Source organism: Artibeus jamaicensis, unplaced genomic scaffold, assembly GCF_021234435.1.
Source record: "Artibeus jamaicensis isolate MK-2021 breed Jamaican fruit bat unplaced genomic scaffold, CSHL_Jam_final scaffold_1689, whole genome shotgun sequence".
Taxonomy (NCBI): domain Eukaryota; kingdom Metazoa; phylum Chordata; class Mammalia; order Chiroptera; family Phyllostomidae; genus Artibeus; species Artibeus jamaicensis.
The window spans coordinates 2613538-2638282 of NW_026522029.1; the positions used below are offsets into that span (position 1 = coordinate 2613538).

At 42.3% G+C, this 24745-nt stretch overlaps 1 protein-coding gene and 1 long non-coding RNA gene across 2 annotated transcripts in view; one reads left to right on the forward strand and one right to left on the reverse strand.

Annotated features, from left to right (window-relative positions):
- Positions 1-4630, forward strand: part of VTCN1 (V-set domain containing T cell activation inhibitor 1) — a 46100-nt gene extending 41470 nt beyond the window's left edge. The window contains exon 5 of the mRNA XM_037135098.2: positions 4512-4630. Within this exon, the coding sequence (XP_036990993.2) occupies positions 4512-4630 (119 nt within the window). The remainder of the gene's footprint in view (positions 1-4511) is intronic.
- A 5692-nt stretch (positions 4631-10322) lies between these two features.
- On the reverse strand, positions 10323-24289 carry LOC128625971 (uncharacterized). Its single transcript, XR_008389828.1, has 3 exons — positions 24210-24289; positions 17773-17890; positions 10323-10520 (listed from the first exon to the last, which is right to left on the reverse strand). It is a non-coding gene; the product is annotated as an uncharacterized LOC128625971 (long non-coding RNA).
- Between the last annotated feature and the right edge of the window lie 456 nt (positions 24290-24745).

Here is a 24745-nt window from a genome sequence, read left to right on the forward strand (position 1 = left end):
GATTAAAAAGCAAGCAAAGGACTTAAATAGACATTTCTCCAAAAAAGATGTATGAATGGCCAATAGGCAGATGAAAAGATGCTCACCAGCACTAATTATCAGAGAAATGCAAATGGAAGCCCCAGGTGTTGGTGAGGGCGAGGAGAAATTGGAACCATTGTGCATGTCAGATGAGATCCTAAAATGATGTGGCCACTAGAAAACAGTATAAAGGTTCCTCAAAGAATTAGAAATAGAACTGCCACCTGATCTAACAACCCCACTTCTATGTGTATGTCCAAAAGACCGAAAGGAGGGTCTCCAAGGGGTGCTGGCACAGCCACGGTCCCAGCAGCATCATTCACAGCAGCCACGTCCATCAACAGGTGAACAGCTACACAAAATGTGGTGTGTGCATAAAACGGAATACTATTCAGTCTTAGGAAGGACGGAAACCCTTTCACATGCTACAGCACGGATACATTTTCAGGACGTTATGCTAAAAGCCAGTCACAGAAGAACAAATACTGTGTGACTCCACTTACGTGAGGTGCCTAGACTAGTCAAATTCATAGAGACAGAAAGTGGAATGATGGTTACCAGGAGCTGGGGGAAACAGGAAAGGAAGGGGAATTATCACTTAATGGATACAGAGTCTCAGATTTGCAAGATGAGAAAGTTTAGGAGATTGGTTTCACAATGAGTAGACTTAACACTACTGAACAGTGGACCTAAAAACAGTTAAGATCACAAATTTTATCTTATGTTTCTTTTTTACTGCAGTAAAAAATATTTAATTAAAAAAGCAGAGCCCTGCCTGGTGTGGCTCAGTGGACTGAGCACTAGCCTGCAAACTGAAAGGTTGCCAGTTTGATTCCCAATCAGGGCACGTTCCTGGGTTGTGGGCCAGATCCCTGGTTGGGGGCATGTGAGAAGCAACAGATCCATGTATCTCTCACACATTGATGTTTCTCTCCTTCTCCCTTCCTTCCCCTCTTTCTAAAAGTAAATAAATAAAATCTTTAAAAGAAAATTAGAGAGCTCTTCCACTATCCTGTGGAACAGGATAACTGTACTGGTTAGAATGCTGTTAGCTACCTATAACAGAAAACCAACTCAAACCTAAGCTAACAGGGTAAGTTATTAGAAGGGTGTCAGGATGTCTCATGGAACGAAGGTACGCTTTATTCATTTCCATTTTATTCTCTCTTTACTCTCTAATTTACTCTGTCTTGTTGTACTTGCCAACAGCTCCTAGCTTTTAAAGGCTTTTCCCTCAATAGAGTAACCAGGCTGAACGTCAGTCCCTCAGTCCTATTCTGCATTTCCAGAAAGACTGACCTTGGTCAACTGCCCACACCTAGACCCACGAGGCATTCCGTACCTGATGAAAGGCCTTCCCAGAAGAGAAGGGGGAATGAAGCACTGGGCATTTGAAATAATGGATGTTAACCACAGTATCTAAGTTTAGACCTCAATAAAAGGCTCTACACTCTATAACTAATGCCTTCTGATAGAAAGAGCAAGAACTAAATAAACGACAGAAACGGAGCACAACTTGTATTCAGTGAGCAGATTATTTTTCCACATGTGTTTGTTGGATACATCAGAACAAGTGTTCCATGGGTCAGCACTAAGACTAAGTACAAATTTTGGTAGCATGACGTAGCTCAAAGCTTAAGAATAAATAATACAATTCTTCCTTGCCACCCATAAAGTACATACTCCATACATGTTTTTACTTGTCATTTTTTTACCTTCACCTGAGGGCATGCTTATTGATTTTAGAGAGAGAGGGAGAGAAACACTGATGTGAGAGAGAAACATTGACTGGTTGCCTCTGATACGCACGCAACCTGACCAGGGATCTCTCCTACACACCCCAACCGGGGACTGAACCCTCAACTCTGGCATGTGCCCTGACTGTGAATTGAACCCTCAACCTTTTTGGTGCAAGGAACAATGGTCCAACCAAGTTAGCCAAACAGGCCAGGGCTCCAAACAGGTTTTTAATTCTTTTTTTAAATGAGGAAGTTAATTTAATATTCTACTATGATATCCAATGTATAATCATATTGTTGGTATCAACAAACATATCTTTAAACAAGTAGATGAGCCCACAGGGTTTACATCCTGTGTTCATTGACTATGTGAGTAATTCAGGTCACTCATTCAACAAGTATCTGTGTGCTAAATATATAAAAAGCAACATTTAAGTCCCAATAAACACTGAGATAAATACACTGTTGTCATAGAGAAGTTAATCCCAGTGCAGCTATGGTGCCTGGGGGAAAGTGCTGTTCATTACGACTCTAGTGGCTCAGCAGATGAGGCAGGGTTCAGGCCCGGGTTTACAGTAGAAGGATGGTTTTGACAGAATAGGAGGGCATGGGGTCAGGAGCCCATGTCAATGTCCAGGGGAGGAATTATGAGGGGCTTAGTCGGGCAGTGGCCATGGGAAAGAAAGGGGGAAGAATCAAAAATTCATGGAGAAAATAGTCTACAAGCCCAGGCCTGGCAGCTCAGTTGGTTAGTGTTATCCTCACTGTGGCAAGGTCGCAAGTTCGACCCCCGGTTGGGGCACATAAAAGAACAAAAGAAGCAACCAATGAATGCATAAATGAATGGAACAACAAATAAAGAGTTTATCTATCTATCTATCTATCTATCTATCTATCTATCTATCTTTCTGTCTCTCTCCTCCTGCCCATCCCCTTCCTCTCTCTCTCTCAAATCAATACATAAAATCTAAAAGAAAAGAATCTACAGGACTTAGGGGCACAAAGGTAAAGGACAAGAGAAAGAGCAAGTCAAATGAGAGTGATATTTCTTCCCAGGTTGCTTAGGAGGTTGGTAATGCCACCAACAAACAATTACAATCAGCAGCAACATGTTTAGAAAACAGATGAGAGTTCTAGAGATGCTTGAAAGTGGCTGCTGTTTCCCTGGGCAGAGATGTCCAGTGGTTAGATTTTACCCAGCATATGACTGGCTTTGGGGAGATGGCTCCACCCCTGTTCCACCCACTCCCTCCCGTGAGAAGAGGTTCCCACCAATGTAACCCTTCTAGCCTCTCTGTTCTCCCCTCTTTTATGCCTCACCAGAGAAGGAGAAATTACTAATTTATCTGACTGGTGAGTTTATCAGAAGAAACCAGACATAAGAGGCTCGGCTCCCCATTTTTCCTTCTCTCTAGCGACCCTCAGGAAGTGTAATCTCTCCTCTGCTCCTCCAACCCACCCATGTTGCAGGGCGGAACCGGCCCTGCAGGAGGAGCCTGCCCCAGTCCGGGCTGTAGCTCAAGGCCCTGCAGACAAAGCTGCGTCCTTTACCAGGTTTACTGGCAATAAAGGTGACATTTTGGTCTTCCAGTTGCCTCACTGTCTTTGTCCTACTCTTTAATTGATTCAGAACTCAACCGGAAAAGGGGATTTTATTAAACTCCTTTGAACCCTGATAATAGATGTTCAAAAATATTTACTAAATAATTATGTTTTTTAACTGACACATATAGTGGCAACTGTAGCAACTGTAAACCCACATGTGGAACTCAGGACAGAGTTCACAATAAGGAGGTGCATTTGGAAATGATCGGCCTAATAGAAGTGATGCTTATTAGGCCTAAGAGCCACTGTTACTGCTGTTTTCATAGCTAACACTTATTGAGCACTTACTATGTGCCAGACATACTCTAAGTGCTTTACTTGTATTAACTCATTCATCCTCATAAGAATCCTGGGACACAGATTATTGTTAGTTTTAAAAAACTCTTTTTTAAATAAGATTTGATTTATTTATTTTTAGAGAGAGGGGGAGGGAGAAAGAGAGGGAGAAAAGCATCAACGTGTAAGAGACACTTGGGTCGGTTGCCTCTCGCACGCCCCCAACTGGGACTTGGCCAGCAACCCAGGCACCTGCCCCGATTGGCGGCGACCTTCCAGTTTGCAGACCAGCACTCAATCCACTGAGCCATACCAGCCAGGGCTGATTATTAATTTTCGTCCTACTTTATAGATAGAGAAATTGAAACACGTATAGATTGAGTAACTAGAGTCACACGGCGAGGAAGTGTCAGAGACAAAATGAGCTAAATGAGATCGGACTGTCTAGGGAGAAAATAGAATAAAGAGTAATTTAATTTCTTCACTTCTTTTCTCTACTTCAAAATGAGAACAATACTTTCTCATCACTGTGTAGTGATGTCAAAAAAGTCAATAACGCAGAACCTGTAAAGGTCACTGCCTAGAGGGAAAAATGTGTCTGAAACCAAGGACTGGCCGCAGCTATTTGTTCAGCCTCTTCTTTGTTCGGAAGCCAATAATTATCTCTTCATTGGTATAGTTTTTCATTTGGCTGAGTGCTAACGGGACTGGACCACAGAATAGAATTTTCTTTGAAAAAAGGGGAAGCTTGGCTTTTACGCCAGTGACAGAAAAGTAGAGACTGTGGTACAAAACTGCCCCCAAACTGGGTATGGCTGAAGACATCTAGCCTCTCTTCTGTGACCCTGAACTTTCTCTCTCCCTTTGCAGACTCTGAGATTAAAAGGCGGAGTCACCTAGAGCTGCTGGACTCAAAGGCTTCCCTGGGTGTCTCGCCTTCCTTTGCTGTCAGCTGGGCACTCCTGTCTCTCTCCCTGGCCCTAAAATAACGTGCCTTGGCCCCACAGAGACACGCAATGGCATTGGTGCCACAGGTGAGGAGAATCATGGGCGGTGGGGGGATCAGCTCTGTGGGTGCTTGTGTTCCTCATGAGAGTCAGGCAGGCCCCAGCGTCAGCCCTGAGGATGACCCCTGCCCTGAAGGGGACACTCAAGTCATGCCTCCTTTCCCTTAGCATCACATGGTACCATGTGGCCTTGATAAACACCATCAAAGTACAGAGAACAAAGCCGTTCCTGAATAAGAAATACACCCATACAGTGGCAGGCAGACGTTCAGTTCTCCGTAAATGTTTGCTGGGTGGTTGTAATTGTGTCTTATTGCTGTTATTTTCAGAGTCCCAGGAACCTGCAGAACTATTTTTCACCACAAGATATGACCTAGTTTGATATTTCTTGGGGGAAATGAATTCATGTCTAAAATGCTGGAGTGAACATAAAAGATCAAGAAGCAAAAAGAAGCCAAAAGCAAACCATAGAAAAGACTCAATATGAACAAGATAAATCTCTCCTCAAAGACATGTATTAAAAGTTGGGAAAATAATTCATCTGAACTGGAAAAGTGTGTTAAGACTTCTGAGTATTGATAAAACACATGTGGAGACAAGTGCACCCTCCCCGCCCCCCACATCTCAGGGACCTCCCCTTAGCCATCCCCATGTGGAGAGTGAGTACGGGAGAGTGCAGCCCCCTCGTCTGCAGATCTGTAGTTATCCTGCTGTGCAGTCGCTCTGGGGAAGTTCCCAGAAAGTTTCTGTTGCAACATATCCACATTTAAACTTCTGTGGAAACAGGAGGAAGCTGCTAATCAAATGCTGCTTCACAGTTCAGAGGTGGCTGCACCTTAGCCACAGGTCAAATGACTCACTTTTCATTATGCTGCTTCCAAGTGTCTTGGCGTCTCCTCCCACCTAACGAATACTAAAGAAATGTGGGAAATGATTGCAATTTGAACATAAAAAATGTAGTGGGGTAGCACATTCCCTAAATTATCTGAGTACCTTCTTTTTAAAAACAAAGGCCATTTTATTTCTCAGATAATGTTTATCCTTGAGGGGTCTCGGAAAGGGCCCTCCTCTTGACTGTATGTGACTTTCATTAAGTTGTCACAAGGGTGGAGGTCTCTCCTCTGTAGCCCCCGTGGACTGTGATGGCCTTAGCTTTCAACAGCATCTGGAGCAGGGAGACTCACTCAGCTAGAGCAATTCTGCAGACCCGCAGGGGCATTTAGAAGTGTTGGAAGACAAGTTTAGTTGTCCCAGTTTGAGGGGGAAGGGTGCTACTGGCATCTAGGGAATAGAACCCAGGGACACTGCTCAACACCCCACAATGGACAGGACGTCAACCCACAGCAAAGAACTATCCAGCCCAGCATGCCACCCATGCTGAGGCTAGGAGACCCTGAAGCAGAGGAGAAAGGGTCTTTAACACAGGCGTCAGCCTCTGTCTCTTTGGCTGCTGTCTCAGCCCCGAGAGCCAGAACTCAGTGTGGGGTGACCAGGAATTTCTGATGGCATCACTGCAGCTGGCTGCACTTCTGAGTTCCCTTCCCTTAAGTTTCTCTACAAATAGAATTATGTGAGGGAGCTGCCTGGGTTCCACCTCAAGTCCTCTCACTCTGAATTTAGATCTCAGAACCCCGCCTAGTCAAAATTCAAATTAAGCGACACCTTCCTTGAAGCACACAGAGGAATCTGAAAGCAGGGACAACAAACCTTTGAAACGAGGCCCTGAGGAACGCAGCTTTGACAGGAAAGAACATTTTCTTCCCAGTCCCCTACCCACACCTTTCAGGAGTTGACCACTGCTTCCCTGGCACTCTGGACCCACCACGACTGTATTACATTTTGTTAGAGAAAACTTGATGTTATAGTTCCGATCACTCAAGAGAATGATTAAATACACATTTCCTACACTGTTGTCTGCTTGGTTTGTCAGAGAAAGTGAGTGTAAGGGAAGATGGATAAAAAGTCGTAAATCAGGTTTTAAAGATTACTACCCAGCATATGGCAGGCCTTCAGTAAGTGTCTGTTGAATGAATGGATAAATGAGTGGGAGGGCATGAGAGGAGCCTGGGTGTGGGCCAGGTGGCTGGGTCTAGTCTCCTAGAGAGACTCTGCTAGGCTTTACCAACCTGGCATGTCCCTATCTGCTAACGTAAGTGGCGACAGTGGGCTCAAGGCAGATAAATGTGGGGCAGTACATGCAGGTGGACAAACCCACTGCTCCAGTGTCAAAAAGCCTAACTTTCACTACTCAGGGATTGTCAAATTCTCAAATCTCAGAAGAAACACTTCAAAATCATCATTCCCGGGCCTCTCACTTTTCAGATGAAGACCCGGAGGTGAAGTGTGGGTAATTGGCTATCTTTGGGTTATAAAACTTGCCCAAAATCATACTGGTAATTGGTAATATAATCTACAGAAATTTTAATTTTTTAATTCCCAGAGGACTTTGGGAACAGCTCTTCCCTGCTGCATTCTCAGCTTGTTCCCAATTGGCCTTTACAAGAAGAAAACATTGCGGACCCAAATCAAGAAAGCAAACGGAAAGCATCGACACCCCCAAGCCAGGTTCACTCTTTGGCCTTGTCCGTGAGCACAGAGCAGATGCATCGTATCAGTTGAAGTGCCAGGACCAGAATATCAGGTACACCACGGACATCTGGGGAAGCTCAAATCTAGATGCCAAAGGCTAAAACATTTCAGAAGTATTAACACACTCGAAGGAACAAACAATTCAAACTTTAAAGTGAAGAATTGAAGAACAGACTACCAGCTATACCCAAGGTACATGAACATTTGTTTTAATGGCACAGTGACCTCAATCTGTGCATTGTTCATTGGAGAAGGAAGTGGACAGGGGATATTATTGCATAATAAGGCTTCTGCCCAATGACCTATGGGATGCACTTTGGTTCCATTGCCGAAACACATAATTCCCAATCTCCCTCCAGCTGGTGAAGTCTCCATACATCCAACTGGCTGCTCTAATTCAGACTTCTATGTGCCTAAGCTCCTTGCTCCTTTTAACCTTGTTTTATTTCCTCTTTCACATCAGTCATCTTCAGGGGTTTCAGTATGGCAGCCACAAGTAAAAATTAGCAGTCACAAAAACAGAACCTTAGTTGCACCCTCTCTTTTCTACCTATCCTTAAGCAAAAATCCATCTTTCCCCAGGAAGCTGTCTCTGAGCAGTCCTGTTTGCCATGACTTCACTGTTCTTTCATCTATATATGCTGTTTAGCCCAGAATCACACACTATCTTATTGACAGACCTTCACTGCTATGCACTTGGACTCCCTCCAAGATGATGACACAATAGGTAAGGATGGGAGCTGAGGCAGTCCTTGGAAGTTTGCTCTTAAGAAAGGGTCAGGCAGGTGTTCCGAGGAAGCCTTGTTTACTGGTGTTGTCTGCTGGGCTGCAGCAGGCAAATCACGGCCTAGAAGAGGGGTCTGCAGTCAGCACCACGGGAGCCCCCGAGTCTACTGAAAATCACGGCTCCCCGACAGAGCGAATACCTGGGTCTTCTCAAAGTCATAACTTCACCCTCAGCCTTATGTAATCTCTTCCGTTCAAATCAAATTGCCTGGCATGAGAGGTATTTTTAGCATTTTCAATTGTAAAGTCCCTTACCCAAAACTCTAAACAATACTTCCAATAAGAACTTTATGGATAACTGGGTCCCCTATTCCTTCTTTAGAACAAGACAAAAGTGGCGCTCAGTTAATCCAGAATGTGGGCGATAGCAGACTGAGACAACTTTCTTTCTCTTTGCCTTCCATATGTGCAGTTATCAAGCTTTTATTTGCAACCATTCATGTGTTATTATGGTAGGGGAACTATTTAGGTTTTGACAGATAAAATTCCAGGACTAGGGTACTTGATGTGACTTTGATGAGATGGTTCAGGTAGCCACCCATGACTTAAGTGGCAGGTCCAGTCTCACACCTGGGTAGGTGAGGCTGGAAGGGTACCAGGGCGACAACACAGAGCAGTTTCTAGCGAGAGGCCGCAGGTGCCCGGGGAAGATACCACATCACTTCCTGCTAAGTGACTGTTGTCTTCAATTCCTCTCAACTCTCCTTTTACCCATTTTCTCCCATGTGGCCCGTTCAACCCTCCTCTAGGCCCCGATTATTCTCAGTGTTTCTACCATTCTTTCCAACAAGGTCTGCCCTGTCAAAAATGCTCCCTGGCATCCAGCTCCACATGGGAAGGTAGTTTATTGATTACCTTTTCGATAGCTTAACGTATTGCTCTCCCATGGAAGCAAATCCTTACTTCATCGAAAGGAAGCTATAAGTGAAAATATCAAACAAAAACATCAATCTAGTGAGAGATACTTGGGGTGATTCGTAGCAAGAGAGGCCAAAGTAGAGGAAAAAATTAGAAATGAATAGTGAATGATCAGGAGGGGCTTATCAGTTTAATCAATAAACCCTTATAAGAATTTATGTTGATGTAAATTAGGGTATTACTATTCTCTCTTAACTTAATGAACAAAGAGTAACACAAACACAATCAGGATAGAGATGCACGTGTCAGGCAAACACTTGGCTCCATTTAAGTCTCTCCCCACCTCACCCACTTATGAGCCAGAGTCTCTGCCTGCCCGCTTTCAGGGACAGGTCTGAGCACGCAGAAGACAGCTCCTGCTGTGTGCCCAAACGTCCTTCTGGGTCCCTGTTCAATAGCACCTGCCTTGTTTAGTAACTATGACGATTAAAGAGATCACTCATAAAAAGCAGTTATTACATCGCCTAGCTTAATAGTTTGCCAGGACTGCCATAACGAAACACCGTAGATTGGCTGGCTTAAACAACAGAACAGTTCTGGGACTACAAACCCAAGATCAAAGTGTCAGTAGCTGTGGTTTCCTCTGAGACCACTCCCATCGGCCACCTGCTTGTTGTGTTTCTTTGTGCACCTGCACCTCTGGCATCCCTCTTCTTAAAAGGGTGTCCACCCATACTACTTCATTTCACCTTCAGCACCTCTTTAAGGACCCTGTCTCCAAACACAGGCACATTCTGAGGGATACTGCAGGTTAGGATAACACTGGCATATATGAAGAAACTAATAAAAATGAGCTATTATTAAGTACATGTGTTGGGCAGAGCAAACGAACATCAAGACAACCAGACAGAGAAGAGGAACAACTTTGCTTTTTCACCCGCTATGTGACCCAGAGTGTTTAAGGTTTCAACAGTTGGCATACAGTGAAAGCTTTGTCCAAAGAGCTACTCATTCAAACCAGGTCAGAGGACACTTGAAAACTAGAGCACAGAGGCTCAGCAGGTCGATGCTGTTAAGGGAACTGAATTGGCTAATGGCCTCCCAAACCGCAGGTTACTATTTTCAATGATACAAAAGACCATAGAGCATGGAAAGATGAAAAACAAAACCAGTGTGGGTCCAGTCTTCAAAGGAGGAGAATCGAGTGATAGGGGCGGTTGGGCTCTGTGTGACCAAGCTAGATGGCCGAGTACTGAGGTCATCATTGGGCTAGAGGAAGATTACTAGCTCTTCTGTCCTGGGGCTCTCAGAATAGAAAATAACTTTTTCCTTTTCTTTTTTTTCCCTTCTCACTAAAATCCTTTTCACAGTTCTTGATGACAGAACACATCTGTGGTTGACCAAAGTCATGCAGAAGGGACACAAACACACTTACCTCTGGTGCTCAATAATGCAGATGTGCAAGAGGGCTTGTCTGGGGAGAACTTCCGAGCAGAGTCGAAGGCAGGGCAGCCTCCGAGCCCCTGTTAGAGCAGCACACTCAGGACATGCACAGCCGCACTGGGCTCACTGGGGCCACGGTTCAGCCAGGGAGTGGTCAGCTGCCCCATAGAGAGTGGCCCGTCCCCACAGCAATGCTCTGTATATTTGAAGGAAAAGAAGAGAAGCCGACCATGAGGCTATGAAAGCCCTCAGTTGAGGAAATGACCTTGTTAGAGTGGGGATTCCTCCAACACTCAGGGCCTAGTATTAGTTGTTCTCCCACCGAGGGCTTCCCAGGCCCCTCAGATGTGCATCTGCTCAGTGCAGGGAAAGGAGTGATCACATTACCCATCTACCAGCCATTGTAGTAAGGGTCAGGCAGTCCTCACTACACGCAGATGGCATCGGACTATTTGTTGAAATGGCAGCACCAAGGGTGGCTGACTTTCTCTAAGAGCTTCCACCTGCCTGTGGCCACACTGTGCCAGAGCCCTGCCAGGTGAGGAGAGAAGAGGCCTGCGGGACTCTGCTCAGAGGTACATTGGGGCCCAAGCTGTACTTCTAAAACGAGCAAACAAACGAAAACCCTCTGGAGTTACACTGCCAGAAAGGGCTCTGAAGTGGACCTCTAAGTTCTTTTTTGTCATTTGAAGACCACACAGCCTCTCATTCCTGAGCACAGAGAGCTTCCCAACCCACTGAGTGACCAAACCCTTTCCTTTGTCTTGTTTCAGGTGCCCGGCCGCTCCCTGGCCTAACAGTGGTCCAGAACCCGATCATTAACAGTATAAGTGCTAAAAATGTCTCACACATATATGGTAAAGCAGGTGTAATTCGCACAAAAGGAAAAGGGGTACTTTAACCAAAAAATCACATACATTTTTAGTAGTTTAAAAAAATCTGATGATTATCAAATTTTTCTCTTCAGCTTTCATCACTCCCGATCACAGCATATTCCCACCTATCTCCGGTTACTTCATTCTAAACCAACCCAAACAAGCTCATTTTTGTAAGTTGTGGTATCACTGAAGTCATCCAAGCTAGGACTCTCAGGGTCCTCTTTGACCTCTAAAAAGTCCTAATCAATTGGTTATCAATTCTTGTCAACTGTACTGCAAAAATGCCTCTATAATCTACCCTCTTCTCTTCACTCTATTGTTCATGCTTTAATTCAGCATCTGCTCTCAAGCGAACAATTGCCCAGCCTTTAAACTAATCCCTCTGCTTCCAATTGCATTTTCATTTTTTTGATTTTTGATCCAAGAACCACTCCTTTGAGGCATGGTGGGAATATAAATTTAACCTCTCCCAAACAAAGTAATTTGTTTCAGTAGGATAAAAGCACAGACTCGTTACACCTGATTCACAAAAGAAGACTGACAGAGTTAAGAAAAAAAGGAGCCAGTCTCTCCCGGTCAATGTGGCGTGATGCTGTGGTTTGATGCAATGACTCTGGCAGGGCTTCACGTGTGTTTTTGAGAGGAGATGGGAAAGAGCTGTTCTCGATGGGAGATGGGAGGACAGAAGGAAAATGGCTACTCAACCCATGGCTTTCCTTAATTAATGTGCAGAAGAACCTGGGTGTGTACGCACTCTAAGCAATACAGACAGTTTTTAATTTAGAGGGGCCAATTACTCCTAACTCCACCTCTCTAAGGATGAGCATCAAGCCTGTGCGTGCCCTCCCCATCTTTGTCCACCTCACACAGCTCATGTAGCTGCAATCACAGCCTCTGTTCTGGGCAAATACACAGGTAATACCCACAGATCTGCTAAGTCAGAAAAGCAGCTGACCTTGCCTCATCTCACACATTTCGCCTGAGGAATTTTCAGGCTGGAGTACCTCATTCGTGAGAGAGTAGTCCCTGCTGGTGACAGAGGGTGTTGCAGCCTGGGCTGTTCCTACACAATGTGAGGCAGAGGAGAGGTGTGAAACTGGGTAAGGTGCTGCGGATTTCAAATTGGTGGACCCCAGGTGGGAGGGAAATGCCTAAAGTCTAGGAAATAAAAAAGAGACCCTCTTACCTGCCTAGCACATTCTGGCTTTTATTAGCAGCATCTTTTAAATGGGGTTAATAATATCTGCTTCACAGGGCTTTTGTGAGGAGTAAGCTATGTGATTGCATTAAAAATGATACAAATGTAAGGGAAAACTATTAGTATCATTCATATCATTCACGAGCCTATATCGCTCAATAAACTCTAAACTCCTGGAAAACAACACCCTTACTTCCTGTCTTTGTATCTCCCCACTCCAAAACCCCACCCTGCTCCCCCAAGAACGCTCTACAATACAGGCAGACCCTGTTGGAGCTGAAATAAACACCAACCCATTTTTTCTGGGGTTTTCAGGGGCATTTCACCAAAAGTTTGGTAAAAACAAGGATTCTGGGAGTTATTTTTAACACTGAAAAAAGTGTAGCCTGAAATGATACTGTTATCAGCAGTAAAGCTTTACAAGCTAAATAAAATCAGGGTTTTATTTTTGTTTTTCCTATTAAATGGAATTATACAAAACACATATGCATCTCATAGAGAAATTTATGGTTGGTTTATTCAATGAATATTGTGTGAAGCCCTGTGGTAACTGCAGAGGACAAACATATTAAAAACAAGTCATAATTCTTGCCTTTAAGGAGCTCACAGCCCAGAGAACACAGATAAGTTTAACGTGCAAGTACAATGTTATACCACAAGGGCCGTAATAAGGACAATCACAATAAAGGAAATACATGCAGGACCCTTGACCTAGACTTGAGTGGGGCTGGGTGGTCCTGGGAGGCTTCCTGAAGGAAGTGAAACCTTAAAAAACTTCTGGGAGTTTTCCAGGCAAAGGCTTTTCACGAAGGAAGAAGGGGAGGCCAGGTGATATGTCCAGGCAGAGGGAGCAATAAATGCAAAAGGCCAAAGGTGAGAGGAAACATGTCACCGAGAAACTGTGGTTCCATAGGGTTCTCCCATGTAGAACTGGGGTACAGGAGTGGGTAGAAATAGGGTATGGAGAAGAATGGCATTTTACTCCAACTGTTACTTTGCAAATTTTCACATCTAGAAAACACTTGAGAAAATAGTGCAATGAATATCTATACACTCTTCACGTAGATTATGGGGGGAAGGAGACAAAAGGAGAGAGGAAGGGAGAGAGGGAGAAAGAATATGAATGAATTAATGATGAATGAATTCGGCAAAATGTTAACAATAGGTGATCCACTGGTGGTAGAGACTTTTAACACGCTTTAGATGCTCCCTCTCCCCCAAACTGTAAATGGAAATCTTTCTATATCTTTTCTCTATTTTTTTCCTCCTCTCCCTCCTTGGAGATTAATTGGTCATAAAGACATTCTGTTGATATGTGCACACTCTAGGAATATCTAGTCCAGATAAACCAATGTTTCTCAACCTGTTTTTCATGACCATACACCAAGAATCAATTTTTGTCCCCTTATGGATAATATCACTCCCATTGAGAATGCATGGGATAAACAGATCTAATGCAAAAGAAATATAAATCAGACTAAAATAAAATAGCCCTGGCTGGATTAAGTGCTGGCCTGCAAACCAAAGGGTTGCTGGTTCAATTCCTAGTTGGGGCACATGCCCGGGTTGTGGGCCAGGTGCCCAGTGGGGTGTATGCGAGAGGTGGCCACACATTGATGTTTCTCTCTTTACTTTCTTCCTCCCTTGCCCTCTCTCTCTAAAAATAAATAAATAAACATCTTTTTTAAAAAGATTAAAAAAATAAACACATTCCAATAGAATTTTAGGAATAATATTAACACATTATTCACTTATATAAATGTAAAGTAAGAGAAATTCTAAGATTTCTAATAAAAATGTTTTTACCTCCTAATGCTTTGTTTTGGTTCTTCTAAAAAATATTTTTATTGTAAGCCACTGGACGTGCAGGCACCATATTTGTATGCTCCAGAGAACGTGGTAAAGTGGTAAAGGACTAATGAGTCCATTATCCGCTGGTCCTAACAAAATGCACCTAACAACGTAAGTTTCTGTTGGGCGGGGAAGGAGACTGGCAATCCTAAGTAGTTTGGGGGCAACAGGAAGGGACCAAGCTCAGGCAGTGAAGTCCCAGAGAAGAGAACGCTCTTTGCAGAAGGCAGCAAAGCTCCGGGAGGCGCTGGATGAAAAGGCCGTGGTGAAGACTGCCTCGCTGGGCTAGCGCAGCGCTGTCTAGCAGGGATTCAGTGGGAGCAGTCTACGTCATTTTAATCCAGAAACCACATTTAAAAAGTAATTTTAGTAACAGGTTTTATTTAATAGATTTTTATTAAAAATTTATCACTTTTAGATAAACTGTAGTACATTCATATATTAGAATATCATTCACTACTAGAAAGAAATGAGCTATGAAGCCATGAGAAGACATGGAGGAAACTTAAATGCATATTAATAAGTGAAAGAAGTCGATCTGAAAAGGCCACATACTTTATGATTTCCATTATGTGACATTTTGGAAAGGCTCTGGACAGTAAAAGGATCAGGGGTTGCACAGGGTTTGGGGTGGGGAGAGATGATAGGCAAAGCACGAGGGACTTTTAGGGTAATGAAACTATTCTGCTTGATACACTTGTCAAACCTACAGAATGTACAACACCAAAAGCAAACGCTAATGTAAACAAACTATGGACTTTGGGGGATAATTAGATGCCAACATTACTTCATCGATTATAACAAATGTTAACTCCCTGATGCAGAATGTTGATGGCAGAGGAGGCTGTGCCTGGGTGGGAAGAGAGGATATGTTGCTTTAAGAACCCTACACTTTTCTGTTCAATTTCGCTGTGAATATGAAGCTACTAGGGAAAAATCTGTATTTTTAAAATATATAAATTTATAATATATCACTTCAGTACGCAATCAATATAAATCTTCGAAGCCAGCATATGTTTTACACTTACACCCTCGCTAACTCGGAATACCCACATTTCAAGGGCTCAAAAGCCACCCATGGCTGATGGCTCGTGGAAAGGACAGGGCAAGTCTACAGCAATGCGGTATCGAGCCACACTGCACACACGTTTGAGGAAGTGGTGCCGCTGCTGTGCAAGAGCGGCTTCCAAAGCAGCTTCTGAATCTCCTTTCCGGCCAGACCTCTCCTCCCTCCAAGCCCCGCCCACTGTCCAGCCCTCCCTGCGGTTTCACTCCAAAGATTTTCTTGATGGGATTCTGTCTAAAAGAGAGGCATGAACCACTGAAGAACACAAGGGACTTGTCACACCAGTTTCCTGAAAACACCGTGTATACTCCTCGTTAATAATAGGAGAAAAAGCTTTTAGATTCTGCACACTGTGCAAAAAAAGTGAAGAATTTATTAAAATGCAGTACAGATTAAAATGCTACCTAGAAAATAGGTACTTAGGAAAACATAGTTACTGTCAATATAGAAATAAATAATTAGGCTTTCCCTCAGTTGGTGGAGATTATTTATATTCCCTTGCAACTAGGAACATTATTTATTTATATTCCCTAGCAACAATCCTGGATCTAACGTATAGACTTCTCCATATGCCATAATATATTATAATCTAGTCATGCTCTAAATGCTATTACCAAGATGTGGGTGCACTTTAGCTCAGAAAAATTAGCTGTCTTTTGAATTAGAAAAGGCACTATGTTGAATCACAGTCTAACACTTATATTCATCATTTTCAGGTTCTATCACTTAGAGAAGTGAAGAAAAAAAGGCATTAATTTGCTTACTATGTCTAACAGCTCTTCCAAAAGAAGGAAAAGGAAAAGAATAGAAAGTGTAGCAAAAAAAAACCCACAAACAACCCACATGTACACACACACAAAACAGTCCCACAGAATCCTACAAACAGTATGACATACAGCAGAATACAGACATGTAAGTTTATTTACATTCACTGAGGTCATTATTAAATGCCTAACTCCCATCTGAATCCTCTTTGAAAATGAAGAAGGAAATTAAAAAATAAAATTGGGATTAGCTGTTATTGGCATTTCAAAAACTAAGTCTATATGAAAAGTAAAAATATTTTCTATCTTTACATCTAAGCCTTTTCAAGTGTCTTAAATAATCTTAATATAAGTTAATAAAATGGCATGATATCTCGGATTTTATTTAAAATATACCAACAAAAATGATAATACAAGTAAAAGAGAAATATATAAAACAGGGATGACAGAATTCTGTTAACAGGTGAAGTTTGAGTGATAGATATTTGGGGGTTCATTATACTTTTCTCTCCACACGTTTATAGCTGATATCCAAAGTTTTACAAATAAAAAGGTTAAAAAATTATTATTGGTAATAAGTTGTATCTAACAAAAAAATTTAACAGGTTGTTTCTGACTTGGACTCTGGTTTAGGAAATGTATTATTTACTTATACTCTTTAAATTTTCACATGTTTTTGTCAAACATTATTTTCTCAATTAAAAATATTTCTAAACATGTATGTATGTATACATAGACATACACACATATGTACTAGTGTGTTGGCAAGTGCAGAGTGCTTAACACTCCCTAAGATGCTGGTTACCGAATATAGTTCTGTGCCTTGTTAGTTGTAGGTCCTGAGGCAAGTTATTTCTGAGGCTTCTTAAGTAAGGATAGCGTTTAAATGAGCAAATACATTTGAAAACATCTAGCACGGTGCCTGGCACAATATGGCTATTCATTTAGTGTTGGGTAAAGTAACATGACGCATGGGGAGAACCAGATTTTTTATGTAGGTAGGCTCCCCCTAACATTTTTATTGGCCACCAGCAAGAGGAGAAACAGACATCCAGCCCGTGGTCTGTTCTTTCCAAGTGGGGGGGCCTCCCACACATGTGCAGATGCCCTAACAAACTTGACCAAGCTTCACCACCATCAACAACTGCCCTTTTGACCACCCCTGAGACCTAGGTGTGCATGTGCTTTTCCTGTCTGTACCTGAAGAGCCAGCAGCACAGCCCTGGGGAATGGGCTCCCTGCTTTTTGTCAGAGAATTTCAAGCATACCTGACTAGCTAGGACCCACTCTGGAATGTGTGTGTTTGTGGGGGCAGGGGGGATTGGGGGAAGGAGTGGGGAGGTGTACTATCAAATTCCATAGGCCCTGGGAAAAAATATGACTAGCAATGGGCCAGACTGGGACCTTTCAAAGCAAAGGGCACAGGTCAGGAGACTCAGGGGCCTGAAGAAAAGCAGTACTGATTAGAGACAAGGTGTTATGTTAAACCACTCAACAGAGTAGGAGTCAGAAGACATGGATTCTCGCCCCAATTTTGCCAGTAACTTCCTGTGTGACCTTAGGCCAATGTCTTAACTTAGCTGTGCCTCATTTCTCTGATACATCCATTTAACAAATACTTATCAGGATCCAGTTATGGGCCAGGCATGTATCTAGAAACTATGGATACACAGAGAATTCAATAGACTTACCATCCTGATAAAGAGCAAGCCATGAAGTTACCGGGGCAAACATACTCCAGACATATCAGAATGTTCATGATTAATCTTGCAAGTTGATGTGTTCATTAAATATAAAAGTGGAAGAATCCTAAGAGGAAAAACACTGTGCGTTAAATTATAGTGCAATATTTTATGATCCATTCTTTAACACAACATTATGAGTACTACAAATTGCTGTTAATTTTAATCACGAGAGTCATTACCATATGTAACACAAAATCTAGTCTCTAAATGTATCATTTTCTTTATATTATTACCCATTCAACAGGGTATATTTTATATGGAAGATAAATTGATATAAAAGATAATGTCATCACAAAGCATTTATCCAAATTAATTTTTTATTTTATTTTTTTTAATTATCTATTTTGTGTATTGTGGATAGTGCTGGCTTGTTTAGCTGGATTTTTAAATATATTTTTTAAATTTATTTTTAGAGAGAGGGGAAGGGAAGGAGAAAAAGTGGGAAAGCAACATCAATGTGTGGTTGCTTCTCATGTGTCCCCTACTGGGGACCAGGCCTGCAACCCAGGCATGTGCCCTGACTGGGAATCGAACCAGCGACCCTTTGGTTCATAGGCCTGTGCTCAATCCACTGAGCTACACCAGCCAGGGCTTACCAAATTAATTTTTTAAATAAACACATTAATATAGTTTACCAGTTGCTTCTTAAAACGTGTATTTCAAAAAGGTTAATGATGAGCTTTATTACTTGATAAACATAGAAAAAGGAATTCGCAGAAAGAGATGAATAGGGTGTCCGGCGAAGTATCAACAGCCTAACAATACCTTCATGCTAAACCAATTAAGGTTGGGCGCAGGTCCCTGACTGCATCAACTACAGAATGTCTGGGGTCACGGCAGAGTATCCAGTCGGACAACCAGGTGTCAAATGAGCAGAGACAAGGTGTTAGAAGACCTTGGGTAGGACAGTGAAGAATTTCTTCTGAAAGCATACGCAATAATGGAAAATTATGTCTCGTCTAGTTCCAGCCTGACCCAAAAGCAGCTACACAAGGAGAGGGCCAAACTCAGGTCATTCTAGCCATTTCACACTATACCTTCTCAAATTAGAAGAGTTGCCCATTTATCACAAAATATCAGTTACAAGGGACTTTTTATGCTTGTTAAATATCACAATTAGAATTATCTCAGGGCCCTGTGAATGTCTAGATAAAAATCAAACTACCATAATTCAATGTAAACAAGTTCTCCCTTCTCTGTCCCAGTTCAAAATTAACAGAAGTGTGTATTGTCCAAGCTTTACGTTACACCGGCTTTTTATTGCAGCTACTGCCACTAGATGGCACTAAAGACTCTGTGTTTTAGGAAGCAGACTCAAAATAAGAAGACAAAAATGATCTAAAATAAACAATAAATTCCCTGGTCATCTGTCCTGCTACTATGACCAGTTTCTTAGAGATTAATATGAATGTCAGTTTACTCACTCATTTATTAACCTATACTATGTTTCAGCCACTGTGCCAAATATTAGGGATGCAGAAATAAAACGTTCCTTGACCTTCTGAGTTCTCAGTGTGGAAAGGGGAGCGGGTACAGTGAGGACAGAGGGGAAAATCAGATAAGCAAGCATTAAATTTAAATGTAGAATGTTAAAGACTTAATAGAGGATATCACAGAGTACCATCAATACCATATAGAGGGGCACCAAATACACACTTGGTCGATGGAGCATTCCTAGAGAAGTTGATGTCTGAAAACAGCTTTGAAGAATGAGTAGAGATTACTTACGCAAAGAAGTTCAGGCAGGATGTCCTAAGCAGAACAAATGACTTGGATGATCATAAAAAAGGCTGAAGCTCAGAGTGCATGCTGGGATTGGGCGGGGAGTGTAAGAAATGAGGTTGGCTGGGACGACAGAGGGAGAGTCAAGGGAAGCCCTTCCTAGAAGATAATTTCCATGAGAGCAGGAAGTTTTGCTTGTTCTACAGAATGACAGATCCTGACACATAGTCAAAAGTCCCTGGCCTCATGGAATCTGCTATTCTAGTGCGGGACAAGCCATGAAGACATTAAAAAACAAACAAACATATTCCAGGTGTTTAAAGGATAGTTAATAAATAAATGAAGGTACTGAGTAGACACTGAAGATCAAAATCAAATTGGAATCTCAGAAAGGTATCTAACAGGATTAGAGAGAATGGATTGGAAATGATGACCCTAATTAGTAACCCAAACAAAGTAAAAGAACTTGAACTAAAGCAGGAATAGTGTGGAGGAAAGGGAAGTCAATTCAGATATAATGTGGTAGTAATGATAACAATGAAAAGAGACCCCATATAAAAAGTGGGCTGGTGTTTTATATACATTACTGCCAAATCCCATAACAATCAATGAAAGATAAAGGGTTTGTTTTATTTATTTTTTTTTAAAGAGTTAAGAACTCTGGGAAATAGCACCATTTAAGAGCCAGGTGGAAGAAGGAGAAAGGAGAGGTGAGAGAGGCAGGAGGTAGGGAGAACAAGAACAGTGTTATGTCAACCAAGGGAGGAGAATCTTGTCAATGTCCAAGCTATAGCAAATTCTGTTAGATAATATCATATTGACCATGTATAGTGTGCAATTTTTGCCCAAATTTTTTAGAGAAAATAGGGATGTGCATTACAGATGGGTAGCACCTGAAATACCTTGTATCCGTTCTCGTGTTTTGTGATTATTTGTCACATAAAATTTCTCATTCTATATGTTCAAAAATAAATGCTGAAATCCCTTTATAATACAAAAAAACAAGATCTAGATATAAATAAGTAAATAATTGAATTAAAAAATTAAAATCAAAGGTTTTTTTCCTGAAAGTTTGAGCCAAAAGCAGGTGTACATTATACGGGCAAAATATGGTAACTGAAAAGTATCCACTGGAGTTAGAAGAAAGAAGTTGTTGGGGACTTTGACAAAAGCAATTTCAGAGGAACGGTGAGAGCAAAAGCCAGACCGTACTGTGTTTTGGAGTAAAATGTGAGGGGAGTTAGAGAAGCAAGTGAAGACTGCTATTATGAAGCAGAGAGAAATCAGGAGGTAGAGAGGGGGGCAGGGTAGAAAGAAGGAGAGACTGAAGCATGGTTATGAGCTAAAAGAAAAGATCCACAAGAGGGGAAGAGGATGAAGACAGAGAAGGAGCATGCAGATGAAGCTGGGCTTCAGAGCACAGATCTTAGGAGAAAGGATTTTCCTACCTTCGAAACAATCAAGGAGGAAGGAGAGTGATGGAGTAACGGTCAAAGATAAATCTCACTTGGCTCTCTGGCTCACTTTCTATATATTCACTCGGTCTTTGATGGCGCTGATCAAGCAAAATGTCCAATCCCAATGTGCCTGACTTCCTGATGGGTCGTTCTGCCTTCCTGGCCTTCTTGCCTTTGGTACTCATTCTGTCTGGGGCTGCAGAGTGGGCTGAAATTCTTTAGACATTTTAATGAACCTGATCATCTTCAACAGTCCTGTTTTCTGATTCCACTTCTTCTGGAACTTGATTCCACTTTTTGCACTTCTTGTAACTATTCGAAGTGTGTTAAAATGCAATAAAAACCTGAACTTGTTCTGGGAAAGGAGAATCCTTAACTAATCCTCTCCCACGATCTCGCCCCATGTCATTCCTCCTCTGCATGAGCCACAAAACCCTCGGTTGCATGTAGTTCTGCTTGTTTTCCTTTATCTGAGACCATCATTTCCTGCCTCATCAATTAACAGTCTGTATTAGCGATCTACTGTGAAGGCACTAGGTTGGTAGCCAAGAGTATTTCTTATTAACAGAGAGATGAAAAATATTTGTGTATGGTATGTATATATATATATATGTATTGTTATACATGTATAGACACACATGTATACATATATACATATATATACACATAATAAATAAAAACACTTGCTATCACAGTGTAGCACAAATTTAAAAGTGAAAGGTATTGGCAAAGAGCTACTGGAGCTCAAATCTCAAGCCTCGGAGTAATAGGGAAAGTTTCAAACAGACTTGACACTGGACGAAGGGTAGGTTTAAGTAAAGATGAACAAATTCTGCAGACAAAATTGGCAAACACCAAGAAGGAAGCTTAGTAATGCTTAGGGAGTAACTAACAGGCCAGCTTTGTGGATCTATTTAAAAATCCAGATTTTATGCTCTGGAGATAAGGAGCTGCTGATACTTTTAGAATGGAGACTGACTTGTACCATGTTTTTACATGTGTTTTACAATTAATTTGGAAAAACTGTGTAGGATTGATTGAAAAAATGGAGGGGAAGGATAATTCAGAGACTATTGTAATATGTGAGGTGAGGATGATCAAGTTCTGTATCATCCTAAACTTCTACATGGTAAGGTGTTGGCAGTGAGGATGGAAAGAAATTGGTACCTGCCTGGATATGGAAAAAGAGAAAGGAGGCCAGGAACACTATAAGGTTTCAAGCTGGAGGGAAGGGAGAATGATGGTATCTTCAAGAGAATAAAACCCAGACAGCACAGTTTAATGAGCAAAGGTCAATGAAGTTTAAGACATGTGGGACTTAGGTGATGGAGACACACTTGGGTGCAGATTTATAATAAATGGTTGTGACCAAAGCTTAGGAGGAGCTTAGTACTGAAAGTGGGGGCCTGGGAGTCACCTGTGCTAAGAGAAAGTGTAGAGAGAAAAGGTAGGGGATAGAGTGGATGAAGGGGACCCACTGAGGAAGGAGAGTGTGAGAAGCAGCCCAAGAGGTAAGAATGCTAGAAAAGTAGAGTATTTCAGAAGTCAAGAAGGAAGCATTTAAGGATGAGAAAGTACCCAACGACGGTGAATACCAAAGAGACTGCATTCTGAGAAAAGGCCAGTGACCTTTTTCACTGTGACCTACAAGAGAGACATTCCAATAGGAAAGAGGAGTCAAAAGTTAGTTTACATGGGTGGTGATAATGACAATGGGAAGATGACGAGGAAAGCAGAGAGTACTCTGAGGTTACTCTGAGAAACTAGTGCTGGGAGTCATGAAGTTGAAAGGCCGCAGGGCCAAGGGGGGATTTGCACCTCCCTTTAAGACTCCACTGTAATTCTTGGCAGAAGGACATGTTAGCGAAGAACTGATTGAATCATGAGAATGTAAAGTATGACAAAAAATATAGTCAATAATATTGTAATAAATATGTATGGTGCCAGTTGGGCACTAGAAATATCAGGGGGAACACTTTGTAAAGCATATGATTGTCTAACCACTATGCTGTACACCTGAAACTACCAATACAAATTAATATTGAACGTAAACTGTAATTTAAATGGTGAAAAAATAATTGATTGAAAATGTAGAAGCACAAGGTCTTAAGGAGGCAGAAAAGGCTGGGATTAAAGGGCAAAGGTCTTCAATCTGACCTTGGAATAGAAGAAAGGCAGGTAGGAGAGGTATGAGAGACGATCAATCAGATTTTTAAGTGGAAAGTGAAGAAGTTTTCCAAATAGCTTTGCTTTTCTTACTCAGTTGAAAGCTAACACTCTCTCTCTCTCTCTTTCTCTCTCTCTCTCTCTCTCTCTCTCTCTCTCTCTGTCTCTCTCTCTCTCTCTCTCCATAAGCTGCTGAAATACTTAAAAGGCTGGGAAAGGAAGGGTAGAAGTGGCTGGGGTAGAATCTGGACCATGGCCTCATAAGACTGAGTTCAGGTCATCAGACATATTACCTCGGGCCGGCCACCAGACTGCTCTTAGAGTTGTTAAAAGATTAAACAAGATAATGCACATATAAATTACAAAGCACTTCTTAAACCAGAGAAGCTAGGAACACCTGCGTGGGAAATGGGATAGTGCATGAATAAGAGATGAGGAGAAGCATCACCGCCATCAGGGAGGGCTGCGGTGAAGTTTGGAGCAAGAATACACAGCAAACGCAAGTCTGCACAGTCTGTGTGACTTACTGCAGCGCACTGGCTGGGGCAAGCAGGCTCTGAGTCAGGGCAGGTGTGGAGAGGACGAGAAGCTGAAGAAATCCAGGTAAGGACTATATACAACATTGGCAGGCATGCTTATTTTTGGGAATCACATATACTTTTTATATACAGGGTGGAGGCAGACGTAAGTTTACAGTTGTGAACAGGAGAAAGTTCATTTTTATATTATTATTTATTATTGTATTATTTTCCATACAAACCGTAAACCTATTTTTGCCTCACCCTGTATAAGTGGCACTGGACTCATTGACGTGTTATCTGTATTTTTGGAAACAGCTAAACATTTCAATTTTTGTAAATAGGTTTTTTTTTTCATACTTTGGAGCTGACAAGTTTGGGTTTCATTCTTTCAGATTTCCGTATTTTTTAAAGCTTAGGCTAGGCACTGCACCTATAGTAGAAATGGAAAACGAAGACATCAATGAAACCAATCAAATACGGAAGGTCATGAACAAAGCAGGGAGAAAATGGAACCTACTAGGCAGGCTTAAGCGGCTGGAGATAACGAGAACCGTGCAGGGTCAGGCGCTAGTGCCACCATTTCCGGAATCTTGGGAGATACAGGTTCCAGATCCCAGGTGTGGGGCAAAGCGCCCACACCACCGAACCAGGGGACTACTCTAAGGACACCTGAAGGAGGAGGCAGAGAAATTACGGGCGCTCAATGAGTTCATCTCTCCAATTAGTCAGTGAGCCCACAAAGGGCTTATCCCTCCTTGACACCCTCCACTATCCCATTATGACCAGTCACGGGCCCTCGTTGATTGACCGCTAAAAACGGCGGGACAAACCTGCTCCGCTTCTATTATGCATTACTGTGGAATTCTGGGTGACAAACGCTTAAGTCCTTGGGTCATTTGCACCCCTGGCCCAGATGGGTGAACAGCGGCTTCTCCAGACCCAAGGCCCCCTTGCCGGCCCTAGGTTCAACGGGTCTCAGAACGAGGGCCTGAGGGGCCCTTAGTCCCGAAAAACGCCAGGGACTAGCCAGGCGCCCAGGCCCTCGTAGAAGGT